Consider the following 16,983-nt stretch of genomic DNA (forward strand, 5'->3'; position numbering starts at 1 on the left):
ACGTTGCATTTCCAGCCGCCATCCCCGAAGAATTCGGGCGTTTTGATTTATGCCTGGAATTCTTCGGGGATGGCGGCTGGAAATGCAACGTTACATGAAATGTTTCCAATTTGCTTTCAGCCAAATTACCTCTTTTGCCTTTAAAGGGCAAACCTTGTTTTCTTTGATTATGATGACGCCCATCCAGTTCTTGACAGCTCATTTGGCACGTGAACAAGAAAAAGCCGTTAGGAACTCAGGAGATTGAAGGAAAAGCAGGAAATGGGTGAGGATGAAAGGGATGCCTTTCTCCTCCACTCAGTCCTCAGCTCCCCGAGGCTTCTGGGGTCCCGCTGGCCCGGCCCAGAACAGGGCAGCCTCAGCCTCTGAGCCGGCTCCCTTTACCCTTGTTTTCGTCACTTCCGGCATTTCTTTGATTCCCACACTCCTCCCTGTTTACTCTTCCTCCTCCTCTGCACTTACATCTCTGGGGCCCGCTCCATCTTGTGTTGTCTGTGCCTAGACTGTGTGGTCAGCTAGGGTTCTTTGGTCGCAAGCAACAGAAACCGGCCCCGCCGAAACGAACGGTGAACGTGACGGAAAAGCTGAAGAAGCAGGGTCCTCAGAACCCACCAGTGGCAGGCATCAGCCGCCACCATCTCCCACCCACCTGGCCCTTGGAATTCCCACGAGGGCAAAAGCAGGGCTCTCGGATCGCAGCCCCACCAGGACTGCACACAGCGGGAGAGAGGATCTGAGTCCTGAAAGGGAAACGGGGCTGTCGCCTGACGAAGAGGAAACGGATCACAGGAAGGCCAGCACATCCTGTCCACTGTCTGCTCTGGTTACGGCAGCTGGAACTCAGGGAGTTTAAACACTGAGCATTGTCCTCCCTTCCAAACGGCCTCTCTGTTTCCCTAGTGACTCCGGTGCCCCGGAGTTCTCTCCCTGTCACCCAAACCCGAAGCTGTCTTTCACGCCTCAAGTCCTGTTGGTTCCTTCTTCTGGTTTTCATGGGCTTGAACTCTGTCTGCAGCCTCCCCTCATGTGAAGGCGGCTGAGAAGGAGCGCAGTAAGTGTGTCCAGCCTGCACAATATAGGCAAGCACGTTGGGGCGGGGGTGGCGCCGGCCACAGAGGGTTGGGCATGGTGATAACCTAAAAGGAGAGTTCGACCAAGGCTGGAAGCCCAGGAAGGCTTCGCTGAAGACGTGACACTTGAACTGAGAATAAGGAATTAACTTGGCAAGAGAGAGAAAGGGGGTGCATTGCAGGAAAAAGAAACAGCATGTGCAAAGGCCCTGAGGTGGAAGGTTTATAGCATCTCAATTTATCAGCCGGCCACCAGTCCTTTCCCTATAAATCTTCCACACAATAGATCTCTTTCAAAAAATCTGATTTTATCCTGTCGCACGTTGCCTGCAATCAAAATGGATCCCAATGTCCTACCAGATCAAGTCCCCAGTCTGGTGTTGAAGCTGGTCATAATCTCCTCCTATTCTGGGACTACAGCTTTCTTCTCTTCCTCCTCTACTTGTTGAACCTTCGTGCATGCATGTGTTATATCCCAAACCAGGTTATGGACTCCGGCAGGACAGGAACCACACCTGGCATCTCCCTCATATCCCCGGGGGCTCAGTAAAGACCAGACTAGATCTCTACAGGCATGATCTTTATTGCAGGGGGCAGCAGCAGATGTAAGCCGACCAGCCGAGCAGCTCTTTCATCATCTGAGCGAGAGATTACAAGGCCCCTGGTGGCAGAGAGGCTGCTGAAAGGGAGGACGTGGGGAGGGAGCTGTCGAGAAGAGATCACTGATAGGAGTGGGGGCAGATGGGATGTGTGGGGACAGGAGAGTGTGGGGCGACACTCAGGTTTCTGACTTGAGCCACTAGGGTGGCCGATCATCAGGATGAGGCATAAAGAAGGAGCAGGGCAAGGGACAGGCACGTGGGGGCGGATGGGGGGAGGGAAGGGTCTGTCTTAGGTGCTTTCTGCTGGGAGCCCAGGTTCATCAGAGACTTGTGGATCTCCAACGGGGCTGAGACTCTAACCGGGAATCATCGCAGTCCTGGACCTGGGATTTCGGTTTCCCTGGTTGAATAATATCAGTTATTATTTATTGAGCGCTCGCAATGTCAGGCCCCGTGCCAGAAACATCCCGCAGAAGCCGAAGATCCCTGTCTTATGGCCGGTGAGGCCGGGGCTTAGGGGAATTAGATAAAAGCCCAGGCCCCCCAGCAAGGATCTGAACCCAAGCGGGGTTGCTGCAGAGAGAGCTCTCCTAGTCATCATGCCACAGAGCGATGTGGGTTATTGATTTCTGATCGCCCCCGTAGATCTTTCCGAAGTGGTCTTCTACATAGGCGTTTTATTCTGTAATAGCTGTAGCTTTCCAGAAAGCTTGCAAAGATAATACAGAATTCCCGTATGCCCTCCATTGGCTCCCCCTACTGTTAACATCTTACATAAGCGTGTTATGTTTATCCAAACTACTAGTAAGACATTGACACTATTGACCAAACTATCCACTTGATTTGGATTTCACCAGTTTTTTTTTTTTTACTAACGTCCTTGTTTCCCTTTCAGAATTCAATCTGGGAGACAGCGTTGCATGGAGCAAAGCTGTTTTTTAAACAATGCGTTTCAAAGTCATTGTCTGTCCCACCCTGATTTAAAAAACCCAGCGCAAGGTGGGCTGTGCTGGTCCTAGTCCTGCTTGCTCTGTCCCTGTTCTGTTCTGTGTCTTGGGCTGTTGCTCCCCCCCCCCTCCCCCCCACCCTCCCCCCCCACCCCCACACCCCCCATCCCCAGGCTGCATTGCCCAGGCTCCCTTGTCAGTTGGTTCCTCACTGGGTTTGCCCAATGGGAGGCACTGGTGTTAGACTGGAGGGCGGGGTGAAGGGAGAAGCCAGAGTCCTTCTCCCTCTTTGCTTTGGGCTGTTTGTGGCAGTGGCCACAGGTCCTCTGGGACTGCAGCCTCTCCCGGATAGGAAACGGCTGGGGTTCCGGCTTCCCCGGGCTGACCCTGACCCCGAAGCTCCCCACCTCCTCCTGTGGTGGCTTCCTGCCACTAACAATTTAACCTTGGCCAGTTGGGGGGCTGGCAAGGGGGGACGTCACCTTGCCCTGGTTGGCCTCTCAACTCCTCCGGCACCTGTGTGACCGGTTTTCTGTACTTAAATACTTAGAATGATGTCCACATTCCTGGTTGGCCCCTGCCTGTCACCTGTGCCTGAGACCCACCTCCATACTTGGCCCTCCTATCCCTGCGGCCCTGTCGCTGTCACAAAGCTACCAACTGCTGTCGGAGAGGGGTTCTGTGGACAAGCTGCAGAGCGCCTGCGGGGACCCCTCAATGCCAAGTTTATGGTTGCGGTGGCCACACCAGCCACACTGACGCCTGCACAGCTCTCCTAACTGCGTGCCCCTTCCTTTTTCAGGAAAACAGAGGCAGGAGGCCTGTCCAGCCCATCGAAGTCTCCCAGGGCCCACGGAGACCAAGGAGGCCGCTCGTAACATGGCGTCAGACATCCTGGCCGTGGGCGCCCTCTACCAGGTCCCTGACATCAACAAAATGAGGGCGATCGCAGAGACACCCCAAAAGGCAGCTTCCCCACTGAAACCCTTCACCCCCTTGAAGACCAAGCTCACCACCATCGAGACCAAGAGGATCATGTCCGTGCTGGATGAGACCATCCAAAAGGTGGAGCTGGTGACGCTGCTGTCCTACGTGGCAGCCAACACCGAGGACCTGGAGGGCCTGCTGGGCGAGGACCTCGCCAGGGCGGTGCGGGAGCATGAGGACCTGTGCCAGGTGTTCATGGACAAGGTCAGCTACCTGCAGGAGGAGGAGATGCAGCTGCAGGCCGAGGAAGATTTCGAGGAGGAAGCCTGGTTCCGGGACCTCCTCCTCTCCATCGAGCTGCAGAAATCCAACCTCCTGCCGGTCATGGGGCAGATCAGAGACTCCACCAAGAACATCCTGAGACTCCTGCTCAGCCGCCCGCAGGCGGCCCAGCTCGTGCGGGCGCAGGCGCAGGAGCGGGGCCCGGGAGCGCAGGGCTTCATCGACAGCCTGGTGGAGCTCCGCGGCTTCCTGTTTGAGAAGCTGCTCACCTGCCCCATGGAAGCCAGAGACAAGAGCCAGTTCATCCAGGAGATCACGAAGCGGAACAGGAAGAACCAGGAGGTCATCGACACGCTTGAGAACGAACTGGAGGAGAGAATGAAGAGCAGGGCTGCGGAGGTATCGCTTACAGTGTGGGCAAGTCCTGGAAGGAGCCCACGGGCAGCCCAAACCTTCTGGCAGTTGGGTTCTCTCCGCGCCCCCTCCCGCCCCCCCCCCCGGGATTTAAATACAGTGGGGCCTTGACTTAACTCAATGCAAAAAATCAGCCGAGAGACAGCTGGTATCTCAAAAAACTTGTTAGTTGGGACACTCGTAAGTCAAGGCCCCACTGTAGATGTTTTCATTCTTTTATTCCATGAATACGGTTTTGAATACTTTACGAGGTGCCAGGTCTTATAAATAAGCCCGCAGGGTCCCAGCCTCATGGAGTTCACAGGAAGGAAGATAGTATTTAAAGAGCTGGGTTAATTACAGTTTTAAAAAAAATGTATTTTTATTTTTTTCAGAGAGGAAGGGAGAGGGAGAGAGAGAATCATTGATTGGCTGCCTCCTGCACGCCTCCTACTGGGGATCCAGCCCACGACCCAGGCATGTGCCCTTGACGGGAATCGAACCCGGGAACCTTCAGTCCACAGGCCGACACTCTATCCACTGAGCCAAACCGGCCAGGGCTGTCCCTATTTTTGAACCAACTGAGGGCAGGGGACAAGCCAGGCACTCAGGGAGAGCAGGTGGCAGTCCTGTGGGGCGTGTCTATCACACCTTCGCCTTCGTGCATCATGCTGTGTCTCTGCCAACTGGGCACCCCCACGGTGCCCCAGCAGGAGTGCCCCACTGTCCCAGCCCTCTCCCCTGCCCTCCACTCATGCCAGGAAAGAGAGGCGGTGGCCAGGAACCCGGGCTCTGGGTCAGACAGACCTGGCTTCAAATGCCGGACGGACGACTTGACCCCTTCGGCCTCCGCTTCCTGGTCTGTCATCACGCTGTCCCTGTGCCCACCGGAGGGGGGGCAAGACTCGGCGAGGTGACCTCGCAGCAATGGCTGGCGCCTGTGCTGAGCCGGGGTCACGCAGGCGTTAACGCGGCCTCTCCTCTTCCGGGCCCAGGTGGAGAAGGAGAACTTTGTGATCCAGGAACTGAAGAACCACCTGCACCAGGTGCTCAAGTTCTCGGAGAACAGCCTGCTCCGCACCAAGCAGGAGGCCGAGAAGCAGCAGAAGGCGGACTACCGGGCCTCGCAGGGGCGGGCGGCCAAGATCCAGCAGGACATCCTGCAGCTACGCTCGCAGTTCCACAGCCTGGTCATGGAGAACCGGGAGGCAGAGCAGGCGCTCAGGAAGGTGCCCTGGGAGCCACCCGGCAGCGGGGACAGGGCGGAGGGGGCCCAGCGCGGAGGGCAGGGCTGCCCCAGCCGCCAAGAAGCTCAGGGTGGAGCCGGTGTCCCCTGGGGGCAGAGACCGCCTGTCCTGCTACCGCACGCCCCCTCCGTGGTCATGGGCAGGTTCCCTAGTCCCTGGGCCGTGCAGGGATGATGAAACCCACCTGTCGATACCGTACAGAGGACCCAAAGGAGCATGTGAACCTCAGGCCATTACCGAGCCTCAGCTTCCACAGCTTTAAAGTGAACGGGATCAACTCAGTCTTTTTTTTTTTAAATATATTTTTTATTGATTTTTTACAGAGAGGAAGGAAGAGAGATAGAGAGCCAGAAACACCGATGAGAGAGAAACATCGATCAGCTGCCTCCCGCACATCCCCTACTGGGGATGTGCCCGCAACCCAGGCACATGCCCCTGCCCGGAATCGAACCCGGGACCCCCCAGTCCGCAGGCCGACGCTCTATCCACTGAGCCAAACCGGTTTCGGCAATCAACTCAGTCTTAACAAGAATTCAGTGAGATGACAGGCAGAGAGCTGGTGCAGAATCGGTGCTCAGTACACACCATTCCCCGCGCCCCGTGCCTCTCCCTCATCTCAGCCAGGCCCCAGGCCCCTGTGCACTCGCGTGTTTTGCAGTCCCTCTTCTGACGAAGGGCACCCTTTCTAATGCTTGTTCCCAGTTTCATTTTAGTGTCAGGACTTTTTTGAGCACCTGATGGAAGCCATGGGCCTCTCCCCCATCAAAAAGCCGAGGCGCACACATCCACACTGGTGGGCAATCCTTGGGGGTCACAGGCCCATCTATGCTGCCCAAGTTGAGAATTCTTGCTCTGTAGATTAGGAAGCTGGCTTGTTATTTTTAAATTGAGGTGAAACGCACATGGCATGGGATTAGCCATTTTAGAGCGAACAGTTCAGGGGCATTAGCACATTCACAGTGCTGTGCGCCTCTGTCTAGTTGCAGACATTCCATCCAAAACAAACCCACACCCATGAGCAGTTTCTCCCACTCCCTCCGTCCCCCAGCCCAAACCACTCATCTCCTCTCTGTCTCTATGGGTTTGCCTCTTCTGGGCGTTTCATACAAAAAGAACCATAAAACTTGTGGCCTTTCGTGTCTGGCTTCTTTCACTAGGCAGCATGTTTTCAAGGTTCACCCAGGATGTAACGTGCAACAGTACTTCATGCCTTTTTATGGCTGAATAGCATTCCGTTGTATGGCTAGGAGCTGCTCTCTTTTATTTTTTTTTAAAATATATTTTCTTGATTTTTTACAGCGAGGAAGGGAGAGGGATAGAGTTAGAAACATCGATGAGAGAGATACATCGATCAGCTGCCTCTTGCACACCCCCTACTGGGGATGTGCCCGCAACCAAGGTACATGCCCTTGACCGGAATCGAACCTGGGACCCTTCAGTCCCCAGGACGATGCTCTATCCACTGAGCCAAACCAGTTAGGGCAAGAGCGATCTCTTTTAAAAGCAAAATTAGGTCATGACCCTCCACTGCATCTAAGCCACCCAATAGCTTCCCCTCCCCCTTGCACCAGAACCCAAGCTCCTCCCCCTGCTCACACTCCCTCTGCCACGCAGCTTCTCACTCTGCCCTCCCCAGGACCACTCCTCGGCCACTCCACTCCAGCCACACTGGCTTGACTTCTGTTCTAGAAACACCACAAGCTTGTTCGCACCCCAGGGCCTTTGCATCTGCTGCTCCCTCTGCTTAGAATGTTCTGGAGCCAGACTGCTGGCTTCAAATGGGGCTCTAGCACTCCCCAGCTCTATGTCCTTGGGCAAGTGAGTGAGCTCGTCTGACCCTCGGTCTCCTCATCTGTGAAATGGGGGACCTGCCTCGCTTGGATTCACAGGCGAGGCATGTGAGGCACCCACCACAGGGCCGCTCGGTGCGGAGCGTGCTTGGCATTGTTTATTGTAAACTCTAGCCTGTCAGTCAATGACTAACTGGATTTTTTATTTGTTTAGAAGAAATATAAAGTGGAGACGGAAATCGAGAACTGGATCCAGAAATACGATACGGAGATGAGCGAGAAGCAGGTATTTGCTGCTGCACAGGTCTCGCTCAAGTGTATTTCCCACAATCCTCTGGGAGTGGGGGATGGGAGGAGAGGCCCCAGGATGTGAGTGCTGGGCCTCCCTGCTCCTTCCCTAGGCGCCCGGGTTTGTCTAGCCTGGGCAGCAAGGGGAGAGGTGGCAGGGAAGGATCCAGAAACTGTGAGCCACTGACTAAGTGCTTGACACTGGGCCAATGATCCTGGCTCCATCTAGTGTCCACATCCCGCACTCTCTGCTCCTGCCGGCACCCAGGCCAGGGCTCATCCCCAATGGACTCAGGTGAGCGCTTGCCTCGGCCACTCAGAAAGCTCCTGCTGCGTCCTGCCGCGTGCCAGGTGCTGGGGCCCAGCAGGGCGGAAGGTTCTCCTCTAGTCACTCACCAGCTGTGGGCCCTAAGCAAGGGGCTTGGCCTTCCTGGGCCCATTTCTGTGCATGGTCAACGGGTCGCCATCCCAGGCCGGGCCAGGGTGCGGTCAGGGAGGCACCACTGTCGCCAGTGCTTGTGTCCCCCACAGGGTCTGGCCTGCAGGAAGTGCCCAGGGAACGGTGGCCTACAATACCCCCCACCCAGCTCCGTGATAACCTCGGTGGCCCATGGCCCTGGCTGTGGGGCCAGGAAGCCTGGTGGGCACTGGAGGTGGCATCAACCTCCGGGGTCCAGTCAGTGTGCTGCTCAGGGAAGGGCAAGTCGGGGCCTGGCTGTCTGACCACGAGTGCTCTGGGGAGGGGGCTCTGGGGAGGCTGGCAACCGTGAGTGGGAGGGAGGGAGATGGGTGTGAGCTACAGCAGGGGAGGCTGGAGTTAGACATCAGGGAGAACTGTGGGACTTAGCCCCTGGGGAAGTGCCACGCACGCTCTTTGTGAAACGGACGGCTTCAGTGGCAGCAGCTTGCACTGTTTACGTCCCCACGCGTGTTTGGCACCACGTCCAGTAATTGTGTTGTCCTGTGTCATTTAATCCTGGAAGCAGCTCCCAACGCCCTCTCCTGCGTGTGCAATTGTCACCATGCCTCAGATGAGGAAAAACGAAGGCTTGAATGGAGTGGCTGAGCGGGGATTTGGACTCAGTCTGGCCAACCACAAGCCGTGCTCTTTCCTGGGTCCCACCTCGTACTAGGATGGACCTCATCACCTCTCGCACTCTCTTCCGGGCCCTGGAGGCAGAAAGCCTAGTGCAGGGGCCTTGCTGGCCCAGAAGTCTCTGCGGGAAGGGCGGGTGCATGCAGAGGGCGTGGCAGGCAGGCCCGATGCCAGGTGAGCCCACCCACCGACCCTCCGCAGGACGAGTACGAGGAGCTGGACATCATCCACAAGGAGGAGAAGATCCAGCTGGAGGAGCTGCAGCAGAGGTACGAGGTGCTGGTGGAGGAGTTCGCCCAGATCCGGGAGGAGCGGGAGATCACCTCCAAGAAGAGGATGGAGGACGAGCAGGAGATGATGCGCATGGTGAGGGCGGCCACGCTCATCCAGGCCGTGTGGAAGGGCTACCTGGTCCGCTCCCTGCTCAGGTCCAAGAGGAAGAAACGGGGCAAGGGCAAAGCGAAGGGCGAGAAGGGCAAGGGCAAGGGCAAGAAATGAGCCCCCTCCCCCAAGCCCTGTCCTGATCCCGTGCACGGCCTCCCCCCTCCCCCCGAGAGCCGGCCAGGAAGCCACTGGCACCAGGAAGCCCGGCGATCATAACTTTCATACTTTTTCAAAATTAAAAACCATTTTAAACCACTTCCTGTGAATAAACCTCATTTTACCCAGGGTGGTTGGCTGTGCGTGTGTCCATGCCTGTAAATGGACAGAGCCCAGGCTGCAGCCCCCTTGGTCCCAGACCAGAAGCCGCCAAGGCCACGATGGACACGTCACCCGCCAGGTCTGCCCACGGAGGGTGGGGGGCAGGCAGAGAGCTCCAGCAGGACCCGGCTTCCCTGACCTCAGCTCCGCTCTGGGATTGCCTAGTTGCCCACAGCTTCTCCCGCCATCAGCACTGTGAAAGCTCAGGTGTCCCAAGATCATAGACCAGCAGCCTCCATGGGCTTTATTTGGTGCCCAGGTAGTTGAACAATGTATCTTTTCAAAATTCACTGCTGGTATTAAAAAAAAAAAATCAGAGGCCCTCACACAGAAATCCAGCTTCCTGCCTTTTCTGGAAAATTCTCACCAACCAGATACCCTGGGCTCTTCCAGAGCTGAGCTGCAGCACCCGCTAGAGGGCGGAGACTGCAGGCTGCCCCAGTCCCCACCACGCCCCACAGTCTTCCCAGACGCTATGGCCTTGTCAGTTGCCCCTTATCGTCACACTCAGGCTGTTGCCTTTCTTTTAGTCTAGTCGGAGGAAAGAGGTATTTCTGGCTCATGTCTATTTAAATGGGAGAGGGTGTGTGTGTGTAAATGAGAGCTGGAAGGGAGAGAACTAAACTAATTCTTTGTGAAAGTTCTAGGAAGTTTAAACATCCCACATGTTTAAAATGCCAAGAGAGCTGCTGACTTGCTTGCCTCATGCCCCACCTGTCCCAAGTGGTGCCTGCACACGCATCCCTGGCTCTGGCCACTGGCGGTCCCTCCCCTCCCCCCCTCCCCTCCCCTTCCTCCCCCCTCCCCTTCCCTAGAGGCAGCACAGAACCAATGATGGGGCTTCTGGCTAGTTCTGGAATCCCTGTGCTTCCTGGAGGTGCATCAGGGGAAAAGGGGGTCAAGGCAAGGCCCAAAGCCCAGGCCCCCACAAACTCGCCAGGATGTTGGGATCCTGGTGCGACTCCATCTGAGCCAAGGCCCTGCTGTTGCCTGTAAGGGGCCCGACCCAGGTGGTGGTTCTGCAGGAAAGGCGCGTCTGATCCCTCGGGCCTCGACCCCGAGAGCTCTCCAGATGCACGTCACTTTCTGGCCTTGGACCGCTCGGCTTGGTCAGGTCCTAGTCACTGTGTGTTGTTTTTTGAAAAGGCGGGAAGTGCATGAAACTCTAGCCCACATTCTCATCTCAGGAAGAGCCAGCCGACCCCCTAGTTAGTGGCAGTAGCTGAAACCAACGGGAGGAGGCCCCAGTGTTGCCTGAGGCCTGGGTTCCGGAATTTCCGGCCCCCACTCACCACTGTCACCATTTCTGTGCTCCCTTGCTATACCATTAAATGTTATTTAACCCAACTCAGGCCTAACATCGGCTTTTCCCTTAAGGAAAAAAGATAGTGAAAGTCATGGCTTTGTGACTATTGACATATTTAATACGTGAAAATAAATACATGATCATTAAAGTAAAAAGTCCACCCACATATCACCTGGACACCGTGCCAGGGAAAACTCTGAGGCCTCCAGACTCGGCTGGAAACTCATCCTGAGCAGGAAGTTTGGCTTGAAGGGGGGTTTCATGGGGGGGGGGGGGGGCGGGGAAGAACCCTCCAGATTGGCGACCACACCATTTATTCATACTTGGCGGCAAGACAATGTGTGGGAGTGATGGGGGGCATCCCTGGGTTGGCACCGATACAGTATGTGGCTACGATGGGACTAGAACAGGCCTCTCAAGGGGCGGCCCTCACATCCACGTTGTGGGGGCAGCAGGGAACCAGAGGTTGTCAGGACAGAGGGTGTCCCTGACCACCCTCACCATGCCTGCTGCCGTGAGTGCCTCGCCGACGCCTGGGGGTCTCCCCAGGAGCCCCCCACCTGTACCATCCTCTGAAACGCCTCCCCTTGCTGTGGGCAAACCTGATGAAAGGACCGGGAAACTCATTTCCAAGGGGGCTTTGGTCTCGGGGTGGCACCCCCTCGCTGGGACGTAGCTGGCACTGAAGCACTGACTGACCGAGCCCTGGGAGTCACCAGGGGGCTCCGGAAGGTCACCCCGGATGGCGAAGGCCTGGGATCCCGAGGCCCACTCGTGGGGGAGCCACCGGTGGGTGGGCGGCCAGTGCTGGGGACATTCAGAGCCCGTGGAGAGTCTAATCCACCCTTGGACACCTTCCCAGCTTCGGACCCCTCCCTGGGCTCTGTCTTCGTGGGAGCGGATGGGTGAATGGTGCGCACTGGGGTCTCCCTGGGGTGGGGCGGGTGGCCCCTCGGGGTGGCTGGTGGTGTCCAGAAGAGTGTGTGGAGTTTTGAAGCACCCCCCTTCACCATCCACGGGGCCTCCCAGCAGGTGCCCACGGGTCGGGAGCCAAATAGTGACTCATCACAGTAAGAAGGAGTGTGGCTGATCAGCCTGGCAAAGGGAAGAGAAACGAAGTGAGCGAACAAGCCCTACAACTTTAACACCCACCCACCCCACGCCACCCCCGCCAGGCACCTGAAGCAGTAGAGAGGGTGGCCAGTAGATCCCAGAAGTCCCTGTCTCCCAGCTTGGCACCCAGTGAGACCATAGCCCCCTCATGTACCACTACCTCCACCTCTGCTATTTTGCCCCAGCCTAGCACCCAGTCCCCCTGTTCCTTGGCATGTGCCCCAGGCCTGGTCAATTTGCATATTTCACTCCTCTAACCACATTGATTGGTCAGGAATGGCCATCTGGCCCATTCTGTCCAATCAATCAGAGTCTGCCTTAGGACCTTTGCTGAAACTAGTAGGAAAGATGCTTTTCTGCCTCCTGACCTTGAAAAGCTGGCGGATATAAGGGCAAAGCAGCTGGTGGCATCTCACCTGTAACGTGTGAGGGAAAGCTGCACTAAGATGAAGACAGGATGCCAATGATGGTTTGAGCCCTGGTTATGTAGGCCCAAATTCCCTTTTTCTGCTGAAGCCAGTTTGGGATAAGTTTTCTGTCACTTGCAACTAAAAGCCCTAATTAATACAATGTTAGTCTTTATAACCTTCACTTTTTCTTTAGCATCTACTTCTCCTTTTTCCTAGTAGCCTCATAAGCTGAATCCTTTGTAGTCCCCTGGCCCTTCCGATTTGAATTTTTGAATATTTACTGATATATTTATTTATTTATTTTTGTTAATCCTCAACAGAGGATATTTTTCCATTGATTTTTAGGGAGGGTGGGAGAGGGAAAGACAGAGAGAAAGATTGATGTGAGAGAGTCAACCTTTTGCTACTTGGTTTAACTTCTCAAACTATGTCTGGTGGAAACCATATCTGGTTGCCTCCTGCACATGCCCCTACCAGGGCCCAGGCTGGGGAGGAGCCTGCAACCAAGGTACATGCCCTTGACCAGAATTGAACTCGGGACCCTTCGGTCTGAAGGGTCTATCCACTGAGCTAAACCAGCTAGGGCTTTACAGGCCCTGGACTCAGCATGTCACATACATTATCTCATTACTTCTCACAACGTCCACAGGAGGGAGAGATTGATAATACCATTTTACAGACATGAAAACTGAGGTATAGGGAGGGTGAAGCCCCATAGCAAGAAGGAGGGAAGAGAGAAGATTCAAATCCAGCCTGGCTCAAGGACCAAGTTCTCAACCAGTGAATCAGACATATACATGCCTTCTTGGCCTCTCATCTTTCATTAGATTCATTCAGCAATTATTATTATTTTTTTAATTAATCCCACAACTGTGAGGTCCATGGTTTTAGACCAGGACTAAAAGTGCTCAAATTTCCAAATTGAAAAGTCAACCTTTTGCTACTTGGTTTAACTTCTCAAACCATATCTGATGGAAACACATGTCTGTCTGATGCACCTTCTCATGTGAAACCCTCTACTTGTCAGCATCCAGCACAAGATTCCATCCTCCAGGAGAGCATGGGGTTGACTGTAACCTCCCTTGTCATGGACACCATACTTCTGCTAATACAGCCTACATTTACATCAGCTTTTTCAGCCAAGTTGTAGGTGTCAGTGCTGCTAATGTCAACCAGACCTTGTCAGGAACATCGCCCTCAACCTGACACAATAACAACAAGTCTTCCTTTTATCTCGTTGAATTTTTATCTCCTTAAATAGACACCATTTCCTTTTTTTGACTAAAGTATGTCCCTCCTGGCTCAGCATGGATCCTAAATATGATTAACTAGTTGTTATGGAGTGAATTGTGACCTCCCAAAATTCATGTTGAATTTTAAAGAGGTAATTAAGGTTAAATGAGGTCATGAGGGTGGGCCCCTAATTCAATAGGGATGGTGTCCCTTTAAGAAGAGACATCTGGAGTATACACACTCAGAGAAAAGGTCGTATGAGGACACAGTGACAGGTGGCCTTCTGCAAGCCAAGGAGAGGCTTCAGGAGAAATCAACCCTGGGGCACCTTGACCTTGGACTTCAATACATTCCTGTTGGTAAGCCCCCCAGTCTATGGTATTTTTTTATGGCAGCCATAAGCAATTAAAACACCAGTCTCCTGTGTCTTTGTCCAAACCACTGATAAATAAACAAGAAGGAACTCTGAGGTCCACTACCAGATATCTCCTTCCAGGTTGATATTAATCTGGAATAATCCCAATAATCTCATTCTAATCTAATCATTATCCTATATAATAAAAGGCTAATATGCAAATAGACCAAATGGCGGAACAACTGAACAACCGGTTGTTACAATGTGCACTGACCACCAGGGGGAGTGTGCAGAACATGGGGGGCATTGGCTGTGGTGGGATGGTGGAGCAGGTGAGCATGGGTACTAGACAAAGGTGGGGCACCGGTTGCTGTCATTAGAGTGAGCCGCTGGTGGTTACTGAAAATTTTTGGCTCCCGCATGCCGGGATCCCGCCTGGCCCTCGGAGCCATCACGCACACCCACTGCCAGCACCGGCCCCACTCACACCTGCAACCAGCACCGGAGCTGCTGCTCACACCCGCTGCGTATGCCCGGTGCTGGTACCGATCACTTGGCACCATCAGTAGGTGTGAGTAGTGGCTGCTGGCCCTGATCATCCCTGAGGACTTCTTCGTCTTCCCCTGCTCCTGAGGGGTGATCAGGGCAGCAGCGGCACTCGCACCACTGCTGGCACTGGCCCCAATCGCTCCACACTGTAAATGGGTGTGAGTGGGGCTGGCACCATCAGCACATGGAAGCAGCGGCAGCAGGATTGGGGCTACCGGCAGATAGGGAACCGGAGACCGCGGCAGGAAGGGCTGAGTGGGGACATGGAGGATGGGCCAAGACCCGGCCCTGTGCCTATTTCAGCCTTGCGACCCAGAGGTCCTTCCAAGGTGCATGAGTTCGTGCACTGGGCCCCTAGTATATAATAAAAGACTAATAGGCACATTGACCGAATGGCAGAACGACTGGTCACTATGATGCTCAATGCAGGAGCTGCCCCCTGGTGGTCAGTGTGCCAGAAGCTGGGCTCATGGCTGGTGAGCACAGTGGCAGTGCCAGGAGCCTCTCCCTCTTCCCTGGCAGTGGGACATCCCCCGAAGGCTCCTGGAGTATGAGAGGGCGCAGGCTGCTGAGGGCCCGCCCTGAGTGCATGAATTTTGTGCACTGGGCCTCTAGTTACTTTATAACCATTAGCATCAGCTCCTGGCTTTCTAATTTGTTCATGAAAATGCAGCAAGAACCATTTTCAAAATGACGTGCTGAAATCTGAAACCAGCAAATCTATGTCATTTCATGGATCAACCACACCAGTAATCTTATGCAAACTGCTCTGTAATCTTGGGCCAATCCTGACCCCTCTGGGCCTCAGATGCCAGTCTCACTACTATTTATCAAGAGCTTTCCTAAGTGTCAGGTTACTGTGCCCAGCACAGTACACACCTCACCTCACTTAATCCTCTCAGTAAAACCACTAAACCCCACTTGCCACATGAGAAAATTATACTTCAGAGAGGGCAAGGGTCTCGCCCAAGGTCACACAGCATATGAACAGCAGGGCTCTAAGAGGAACCTAGGTGGCAATACTGAGTGCAGGAGTGCATCTCCCCATGCTGTTACCTGTATTTGTTCTTCTTCCTTGGGGTGAGGGTCGGGGTACTGCCCCTGGAGGAGGTGGTCTCACAGCTCCCATTGGCCCCCGAAGCCCGTGGAGCCTCTCTGCCCACTCCTTTGGGTCTGTTGGCCTTCTCCACCCAGGGTGGGTCAAAGTCTGGCGCTGTGGGCCGGGTGCCTGAAGGGCTGCCAAACAAAGTCTCATCCACGTACGATGCCCTGGCCTTGACCTGATAGCCGCCCCTGCAGCGGTGCTGACGGTGGAGGGTCTGCATCCCACTGATGGCCAGCTCCACAGGGGTCTTCATGCTGCCCGTGGTGCCAGGTGACAGTAGGCATGCTCTGCCCACCAGGCCATGCCTCCAGAGCTCCCTGTGAAAGGGGTCAGGGTGCCATCCCTCTGTCATCGGCAGTGCCATCAGGGAAAGACTGGCAGTCTCTTAAGTCCCCATCCCAAGGGCAAAAGGGTCCAGCAGTCCTCCTCAAAGGGGAACTGCCAACCTCAGGGGACATTTCGGAAATCTGCTGGACTTTTTTTTAGCTGTCACAATGATGGGGAGAGGGGTGCTACAGGCACATTTTTAATGAATATGCATTCCTCGCATACAGTGTGCACTCGATGAATATTTACAGAATGCTAGAGGGATGAAGGAGAGATGGGGCTTGTGTCCATTTTGGCACCGGACCACAAAACTAATTATGGTGGGAGGGGAAGACAGGGCAGGTCTGAATCCTGTATATATTTACGGGGCAGGAAAGAACCGGTCACTCCTACCTCCTGCAAACCGCTTTGGAAGCGCTGCCTCACTGAATCCTCTCATCAGTTCTGTGAAGCAGCTCTATGTCTACAGGCGACAAAACTGAGGCTCCAAAAGGTGACGTCACGAGTGTCAGTCACACCTATGAAGCTAAAACAGATAGCGAAATGTGAACCTGGCAGCAGTCCAGAGCTTGCGCACGTAACCATTCTACTATAGGGGGGTCACGCCCCCCAAATGCCCCACATGCCCCACCCCCAAATCAGTGTCCGGGTTCATGTCCCAGGATCCTGCATTCTTTTATTTTTTTAATTTATATTTATTGTTGAAAGTATTACAATACTTCCCCCCTCCGCCCCCCAAGGCCTTCACCGCACTACCGTCTGTGCCCGTGGGTTATGCGACCCTGCATTCTTGAGTTTTTCTCACCTGAGTATCCTGGCTCCTGGACGTCGGCTGCAACCCTCAGTGCCCGTCTCCACGCGGCTGGACTCTTCTGTGGGGACCCCGGAATCCTGGCACCCCGGCCGCCCAGGTCCCGCCCCGGGCACCGCGCGGCCCGACTCCCGGGGACAGCCGGGCCCTAGCGACGTGTGCTCCGCGCGCCCATCAACAGCCACCAGCCAGCGTCCCGCAGGCGCGGCCCGAACCATTCGCGCCGGGGGGGGGGGCGCCCCGGCCCGGCCGCCCCGAGCTCCCCAGAGCCCCGGAGAGGGGCCTCTCGCGTGGGGCAGGGGAGCCCCTGTGGGCGCGCCCAGCCTCGGGGGCTGCGGCAGGGGAGGGGGCGCAGCGCGGGCCGGGTAGACGCGGTGGCCCCGCCCCGCCCCGCCCCCCCGCCCCCGCCACGCGTGGTACGACCCGCTGG

The 16,983-nt window shown here is 55.3% G+C and overlaps 2 protein-coding genes across 2 annotated transcripts in view; one reads left to right on the plus strand and one right to left on the minus strand.

The window, feature by feature from the left end:
* Positions 1-9,300, plus strand: part of IQCD (IQ motif containing D) — a 15,730-nt gene extending 6,430 nt beyond the window's left edge. The window contains exons 2-5 of the mRNA XM_059676671.1: positions 3,422-4,227; positions 5,217-5,450; positions 7,473-7,544; positions 8,844-9,300. Of these exons, the coding sequence (XP_059532654.1) occupies positions 3,499-4,227; positions 5,217-5,450; positions 7,473-7,544; positions 8,844-9,140 (1,332 nt within the window). The 5' untranslated portion in view covers positions 3,422-3,498 and the 3' untranslated portion in view covers positions 9,141-9,300. The remainder of the gene's footprint in view (positions 1-3,421; positions 4,228-5,216; positions 5,451-7,472; positions 7,545-8,843) is intronic.
* Positions 9,301-10,746: 1,446 nt separating this feature from the next.
* Positions 10,747-16,929, minus strand: RITA1 (RBPJ interacting and tubulin associated 1). Its single transcript, XM_059676675.1, has 4 exons — positions 16,548-16,929; positions 16,136-16,268; positions 15,367-15,732; positions 10,747-11,745 (listed from the first exon to the last, which is right to left on the minus strand). The coding sequence occupies exons 3-4, from the start codon at positions 15,666-15,668 to the stop codon at positions 11,274-11,276; spliced, it is 774 nt and encodes a 257-aa protein (XP_059532658.1). The 5' UTR covers positions 15,669-15,732; positions 16,136-16,268; positions 16,548-16,929; the 3' UTR covers positions 10,747-11,273.
* Positions 16,930-16,983: the final 54 nt, after the last annotated feature.

Source organism: Myotis daubentonii, chromosome 19 (genome assembly GCF_963259705.1).
Source record: "Myotis daubentonii chromosome 19, mMyoDau2.1, whole genome shotgun sequence".
Classification (NCBI taxonomy): domain Eukaryota; kingdom Metazoa; phylum Chordata; class Mammalia; order Chiroptera; family Vespertilionidae; genus Myotis; species Myotis daubentonii.

Excerpts from the sequence above, each read along its gene's own strand:
- RITA1 (XM_059676675.1), bottom strand. The coding sequence starts at position 15,668 with ATGAAGACCCCTGTGGAGCTGGCCATCAGTGGGATGCAGACCCTCCAC. Across the intron at positions 11,746-15,366 it reads AGGAAGAAGAACAAATACAG|GCTGATCAGCCACACTCCTT; the intron begins GTAACAGCATGG and ends TCCCTTTGCCAG.